Source organism: Trachymyrmex cornetzi, unplaced genomic scaffold (genome assembly GCF_001594075.2).
Source record: "Trachymyrmex cornetzi isolate Tcor2-1 unplaced genomic scaffold, Tcor1.1 scaffold1337, whole genome shotgun sequence".
NCBI classification, from domain to species: Eukaryota; Metazoa; Arthropoda; class Insecta; order Hymenoptera; family Formicidae; genus Trachymyrmex; species Trachymyrmex cornetzi.
In genome coordinates, this window is record NW_017295914.1 from 20,522 (window position 1) to 28,715 (window position 8,194).

General features: G+C 30.2%; 1 protein-coding gene across 4 annotated transcripts in view; it reads left to right on the forward strand.

Moving 5' to 3' along the window:
* The window catches only part of MED14 (mediator complex subunit 14), a 20,768-nt gene continuing 12,574 nt past the window's right edge, over nt 1-8,194 (forward strand). For all 4 annotated transcript variants that reach the window (XM_018522499.1, XM_018522501.1, XM_018522500.1 and 1 more), the window contains exons 1-7: nt 1-269; nt 3,763-3,965; nt 4,048-4,180; nt 4,251-4,424; nt 4,492-4,617; nt 6,291-6,470; nt 6,548-6,741. In XM_018522499.1, coding sequence (XP_018378001.1) covers nt 3,817-3,965; nt 4,048-4,180; nt 4,251-4,424; nt 4,492-4,617; nt 6,291-6,470; nt 6,548-6,741 — 956 coding nt within the window. In that variant the 5' untranslated portion in view covers nt 1-269; nt 3,763-3,816. The remainder of the gene's footprint in view (nt 270-3,762; nt 3,966-4,047; nt 4,181-4,250; nt 4,425-4,491; nt 4,618-6,290; nt 6,471-6,547; nt 6,742-8,194) is intronic.

The following is an 8,194-nucleotide window of genomic DNA, read 5'->3' on the forward strand; positions in this document are numbered from 1 at the left end:
TGTGGATATATTTGAATATGCTGTTAAATATTCATGTCAAATTTGATATAATTAAATGTACATTGTACACACAAGCCACAAAGCTATGATGGAAAGCAGTTTGTTTTTGTTTTTTCTTCTGTAAAATAGGAGGAAGCGTTGACTGCAGTTTCGAATCATGCTGGATATCGTGCGACGTCGTTAAAACAGCTGGGTGCTGGTCTGTGTACTCCAGATGTAAAATATGATGAATTAGTAGACAGCGTGAGCTTAATTTTTAAAAAATTTAGGTAAGAAGACATTATAATATTGATAATAATCTTTATTGATTAGCCTGTTGGCCAAAGCTACTTGAGACTTGATTTAAATTAAATTCTTTAATTCTTCACACTTACTCGTATTCTCTTTTGCTTTGTTTTTTTTTGGTTTTTGTAATTTCTTATCCAATCACTGTCTCCTTTTTTCCCCCCTAAAATCTCTTTAATTTATTTTTTACGTGCATATTTCTATGTTCTATCAAAACCTCTTCTGCTTTAATCCAGGTTTACAATGAGTCGATAGTCCAAAGTTGGTGAGTTGAAAGCGAGTTGGTGAATCAGCCAGCAACCAACTTCTACTATCAATTCATTGTAGACTCAGACTTTTATATGTTATATTTTCTAACTTTCTTTCTCTTCTAATGTTTATTCTTTTCCTTTTAATTTCCATATAATATTACTATAGTAATATTAGCAGTTAGTAATAATACCAGGGGTATTACTGGAATACCCCTGGTATTAATGTAAACTGTCTTTGACATATTATATACAAAGATGTTATCAGATATTGCACAATACATCAATTTCTATAAATTTAAGATCTGTTCTTTAAAGCTGAATTAATATATACTAGACTTAAAATCAAATAGATATAAACGAATTCAGTCACTTGTATTACATTAGATTAGTTTATACTAAAGCTATTATACATGCACGTAACAAAGTTAAAATAGAGAACCATACAAATATTCTAAATAATTAAATATTCAAATAATGATATGTTATTTAATAGAATATGCACCTGTTATTTTATTCTTAAAGTTGATTATGCCATTGCATTTAGATACTTTATATAAAGCAATCTTTAATGTATATACTAATCGAGTACAGTACAAGTGGCTGGATTCATCATTAGTCTATTTGGTAAATATGTCGATGAGGAGAACTCCCCCTATGACCTTGATCTTGATATATATTGTCAAGATCATGACCCTGAGTGATCTCCAACAGATTTTAGCCGTCGCTCGTTATTCATTAAAAAGTTATTAACAAAAAAAGTTTATTAATAAAATCTAATGGTTGTTCTACAATGTGCTTTTTGTTTTTTGTTTTTTGCTTTTTACTATTTTTATGGCTGGTCTACAATGTGCTTTTTGTTTCCTGTTTCTTGCTATTTGTCTCTGTTTGTCTCTTGTTTTTTATCAAGAAGGCAAGAGACAAACAGCAAGAAACAGGAAACAAAAAGCACATTGTAGAATAGCCATTACATTTTGGCCCATATTCAGAACGCGCTTTTATCGATAAAAGCGCACTTTTATCTCTGAAATTCTATAATATGCGTGACGTAAAGTATAGTATGTTAGCGTGCTAACATCGTTGTAAGCGCGTTCTGAATACGGGCCTTTGTCTTTTTGCTTCTTATCTGATTTTTTGTTTTATGTCGTCCGAGATAAAAGTTATAGCTGTTCTACAATGTGCTTTTTGTTTTTTGTTTCTTGCTGTTTGTCTCTGTTTATCTCTTGCCTTTTTGATCAAGAAGGCAAGAGACAAACAGCAAAAAACAGGAAACAAAAGAAGCACTTTGTAGAACAGCCATTAATGAACTTCGGAAGAAACAGAAAACTCGTAGCAAGAAATATAATTGTCGATAAAACGATTGCAAAGGGGGAAAAGCAAGAGGTAAAAAACAAAAAACAGGAAATAAAGAGTACATTATAGAATGGGCTTAACTGTTGGACACGTCTGTGTTCCGATGAAACAAATTCCCTGCTTTAACAATGTAAAATATTTTCTTATATAATTTCTTATATAATTTTTGTGTTTTCAGAGCAGAGAATTTGTGTTTTTTAAAAGCAGAGAATTCGTATTTGTAAAGCAGAAAATATTTTATTATATGTAATTTACATCTTTTCCATTCTTTTTATGGATAGAAGTTTAAATCTAACATTTCTTTAAAATAAATACTATAACTATAAACACGATTACGTCGTTGTCATCTAAATTTCTATAATGAAAAACATCGAGATAAACATTATCTCGATAAATTTTTATTCAAAAGGATTTATTCATTTAAAAGAAGAATTGAAGCATTTTTTTTATATTATGAGAGAAATGTATTCTATTAATAATAATGGTGAATAAATTATATAAGAAATTATATAAGAAAATATTTTGCATTGTTAAAGCAGGGAATTTGTTTCATTAGAGCATAGTTGTGTCCAAAAGTTAGATTTTATTGATGAACTTTATTGGTAATAACTTTTTAACGTATAACGAGCGACGGCTAAAACTTGTTGTATGTCATGTTGTATGTTCGGGGTCATGACCTTGACAACATATGTCAAGGTCAAGGTCATCAGGCTAGGCTTCCGTCATCGACATATTTACTGTCTATTTAAAGTTATATTTAGTATATTTGAAGTTTGATGAAAAAAAAGTTTTAGTACAATATTTTACTATACAGGATGTCTCAGAAAAAGTTTAGGTGCTTTCACTGGCAGATTTTGTGGAACATTCCAAGACGAAAAGTCTTATATGAAATCGTCGAGATTATAATCGGGGTTCTACAATGAGTTGGTAGTCGGTAATAGTGATCGATATAGGTTTTTTATAATAAGTCATTATGTCATTACCTAAGCTTAAGTCATAAGAAATTGACTACAGTTGACAACAATCACAGTCGAATGTGAAAAGAGTACTTGACTATGATTGATCACTTTCTTACAGCTTAATAGCCATTCTACAATAAGCCATTTGTAATAAATCAGAAGTCAGAAGCTAAAAATTGACCAATCATAGTCAAGTGTAAGAAGAATAATTGATTGGTCAATTTCTAGCTTCTGACTTGATTTATTACTAATGGCTTATTGTAGAATATGTGTAAGACTTAAAACTTGGGTAATGACTTAATGTAGACAGTCCATTTGTTGTACAAGTTGGCTATTAGCTAACTTCACCGATTAAAACTTAAACTTGTTCTACAATAGGGTCGCAAGCCATAAGAAATTAATCCATTATGGGCCTTCTTCAATAATCCATTAGTCATAAATCAGAAGTCAGAAGATAAAAATTGACCAATCACAGTCGTCAATTTTTAGCTTTTGATTTATGACTAATGGCTTATTATAGAAGGCCTATTATAGTCTATTATTTTTTTCATATTCAACTGTAATTGATCAATTTCTTACGGCTTATGACTTGAGATTTTATTTTTGAATTATTGTGATAGGCAATACTCGAAATGTCTATTTCTATAAAAGGATTTTGTCTGTTTTATCATTATGGAATATAATGAAACTGTACCTACAATTATATTTTATACAGAGATATCAAACCTTTCTCTGTTTTGTTTTCTTTTTTATATAAAATAAAATATTATGAATATATGTTTCTGTAACCAAATACTAAATAAATTAATTTTTAAAGTCAAAACATATGTACACTGTTAATATAAAGTATGTTGCTTATATGTATATTATTTATCTGTATATTTTTAAACTAATAATATAATTTTTGTCATTTGTAGAGAAAACATCTATAAGTGTACGTTAAGATACTTTCTGTTAAAAACGATATCAAAATGGCGCCAGTACCTTTAGAGGGTCATCAAACTCCCGTCACAAATAACATACCGCAGGAAGGTAATCGTGGTGGATCTATATCCTTGGGGATGCTTATAGATTTTATTATACAACGAACGTATCATGAGCTCACTGTTCTTGCCGAACTGTACGTACAAAATAGAGAAATATCGACAAAAATGCTTCCATACTTTACGATATTATAATTTATTCTGTATCTCTTTATTTAGGCTCCCTCGTAAAACAGACATGGAACGCAAAATTGAAATTTATAATTTTTCCGCTCGGACGAGGCAATTATACGTTCGTTTATTGGCACTGGTAAAATGGGCAAATAGCGCATCTAAAGTGGATAAATCTACAGTATGCACATTTTTACACATTTTTTAACAACATAATTAAAACGTACAGTCTAATAATTTGTTCTTTTCAGCATATAATGGCGTTTTTAGATAAGCAATCACTGCTTTTTGTCGATACTGCGGATATGCTGGCAAGGATGGCTCGTGATACTTTGGTACACGCTAGACTTCCAAATTTCCATATTCCTGCAGCCGTAGAAGTACTTACCACTGGAACATACGGCAGATTACCAGCTTGTATCCGAGTGAGTATGCACGAAAAAAATATATATATTAAAAAATATGATTTGAGAAATTATTGTGTTTGAATAGGAGAGAATAGTGCCTCCAGATCCTATCACTCCTACAGAAAAGAGAAGTACATTGCAGAGATTGAATCAAGTCATTCAACATAGATTAGTCACTGGAAACGTGTTGCCACAGATGCGTAACTTGAAGGTAATTATACATAAAAAATAAGTAGAAATCATCAGAAAAAGTATAGGCTCTAATGAAGTAAATCAAATAAAAATAAAAAGCCTTTGAGAGCCAATACTGGATGTTGTTGCAATAATAATTTATTATATATAACAATTAAACGTTTCGACCCATTAGAGTCTTCTTTAGCAATTATATTAACACCATAAGTAAAATATATACAAAATTGATTAGACAATTATACATAATTGAATCATTACAATGTGTTTAAGATTACAAAAATTATCTGATGCTTATCATGGATCTAATGAGATGAGTTAGAGTGTTAAACAACAAGTGTTAAACAACAACACAATTAGACACTCGATAAACTGAAGAAGAGGGGGAAGCATCAAGTCTTAGACTTGATTAAAGTAGTGTACAGGGGTTAACAAGCCATATAAATTTATCAAAGTACTCAAGAATGAACTCCCAGTTTTGTCACATACAAACGTTTACAGAATTGATTGCAAGGATCATGATGCATCTTACGTCAAACCAGCAGAATGTTAAAAGACAAGAATTAAGGAGCATAAGAACTATATTAATTGGAATATGTCGCAATATTCCGTAATTATTGAGCATAGACTGGAATTTGCACATAATTTTGAGACTGAATAATATAAAAATTCTAGATAGAGAAAGCTTTTTAAACAAACGACTAATATCTGAAATGATATTTATACATAAAAAAAAGCTTGAATGTACAGAGTAACACGGAATTTTTAGATCCCTTATACACTACTCTTTAATTTCTAAAACTCGATGTTTCCCTCTCTTCTTTATAGCGTTTTCGCCATGTAAGTTTTGATTTAATTACCTTTAGTTTAATTTTCAATCTTTATTTCATTGACTTAAGTTTTATTATTTAGTATATTTGGAAATTTAATGGATATTATTGGAGACATATGAATGCGAGCTGTGCGTGCGTACGTGCGTGCGTGCGTGCATGCGTGCGTGCGCGCGTGTGTGTGTGAATACTTCATTCAGATACATCTTATCTATAGTTCACATAACGACGAACAAATAATTTTTGTAATCTTAAACACATTGTAATGATTCAATTGTGTATAATTGTCTAATCAATTTTGTATATATTTTACTTATGGTGTTAATGTAACTGCTGAAGAGGACCTTAACATAGGTCAAAACGTTTAAATAATTAATAAATAGTAATTGACCCAGGTCAATACATTAAACAAGCTATAGTTAAGTGTACTAGATAATATTTATTAATCACAAATTATAATTTTCCGACGATAAGGTTCAACGGTAATAAATAGTAAAACTCAGGTCAATACATTAAACAAGCTATAGTTAGATATACTAAATAATATTTATTAATCACAAATTATAATTTAGTACACCTAACTATAGCTCGTTTAATGTATTGACCTGGGTTTTACTATTTATTAATTTGTTGTAAGTTATACGAGCGAAAAGAATTGATGTTATTTATACATATTGTAATATTTAAATAATTGTTATATACACAATAAATTGTAATTGTAATAACATTCAGCTTTGGCTCTCAAAGGCTTTTTATTTTTATTTGATAAGCAGAAATATAAATTCCATTAAAAGATACCCTATAATTACTTTGTAGAAGAAAAAATGCCTAATTATTTTAAGTTGAATTTATTATTGATGCATAGATCGAGGCAGGAAGAGTGACGTTTCTTATCGAGCAAGAGTTTTCAGTATCTCTTACGGTTATGGGTGATGGGCCAACAGTTCCATGGAGACTGTTAGAATTAGAAATTTTGGTTTCGGATAGAGAGACTGGAGATGGAAAAGCATTGGTACATCCTTTGCAAACTCGATATGTACACCAAGTATGTTAATAAAAAAAATCAAGTTAATAACTTATATTTTCGGATGTTTAACGGATGTTAATTATTTTTTACGACAGGTTGTTCAATCGCGATTGGCTGAAAGTACTAACCCACTATCAGAGGTATATCATATCCTGCATTATTTTTGTCAATCATTACAATTAGAAGTTTTGTATTCTCAAACGTTAAGGCTGATTCGGGATAGATTGGATGATCATATTCATGTAGACGAATATACACCTGGCAAATGTCTTTCTATATCTTATTGGAGGTAAAACTAATAGTAATATCGCTCGTTACAACAACGACATAATTAAAAAATTATCATTTTTTAGTTGCAAAAAAATGGAAAAAACATTTAAATATAACATATTTTTATTTCTTTACAATTAATTATTATATCAAAATTATATTTTAAAATTAATATATATATATATGTATATATGTATATATATTACAAAATTTTAGTGATCCAGAACATTGAAACATATTTTCTGAAAAACTTTGTTTCTTTTGGTTTGTCGTTGTAGTAAATAAATGATATATATATGAGGGTAGTTCGAAAAGTTCTCGGCCTGACATAGAGATGGCATCGGGAGTATCAAATGGCTATGATTTTTCTTAAGTTTGATCCTTCAGAGGGCCTCCGAAAAAGTTTCACATAGATGCGATTAGTAGTTTGTCTGTTGCGTCGAGTAAAGCAAACAAGTTTTTTGGTATTTCTCGAAAATTGGTTTCTCACACTTCTGCAATTGCAGTCGCAAAACTTCATGAGTTGCGCTTCAAATTGCTGCCACACGCACTGTACTCACCAGATTTAGCCCCCAGTGATTTTTTCCTGTTCCCGAATCTGAAGAAATGGCTCGCTGGAAAAAGATACACTTCAAATACGAAGGTCATCACTGAGACAAACGCTTATTTTGAAGAGTTAGAAAAATTGTATTATACTGAAGGTCTAAAGAAGTTGGATATCGTTGGTCTAAGTATATTGACTTACAAGGGAATTATGTCCAAAAATAAAAAAAATTTTTGCCACAAATCGTATGTTTTCTTTGTCAGGCCGAGAACTTTTCGAACTACCCTCGTATAATTAAATTAAAGGACTCTTTTTAAATAACAATAATATCAAGAATATAGAAGGGCAATTCGACTCAGTCCGATACTGACTGTCATAGCAGTCACATCACATAAATTTACACATCTTAATTTTAACTTCCTGACTAATAATTTTATATATTTATACATTTTTAATCGTTGACTTTGGACTAGTAATTTCATATACTTATATAATTTTAATCTCCAACTTGGTGACTAACAGTTTTAACAATTTCACATATATTTATTGACCTCATAATTATAATGACTGATATAAGTAACTTGACATGCATCTTATCTACATCATATGTTGGAAGAATGTAGGACCATAACGATAATCGTGGAAATTTTCTATCAACCGATCGTTCAACCGATTGCGAGCAATTTTATTTTCACCCTCCATCTATGGTGTTGCATCTGATTTACATAAGAGGCGGATTACATATATTTATAAAATTAGTTCAATACATCCTTTATAACGTTTAATACTGACTTTTTCAGTGCGTTTCTATTCTGCGAATTCTAAACATCTGATGATGGCACAATTATGATGCCGAAACATGTAATGTAACACAATGTAACATTAAGTTTTTTAAATTATATTTATATATTTTTATATCAATTTATCG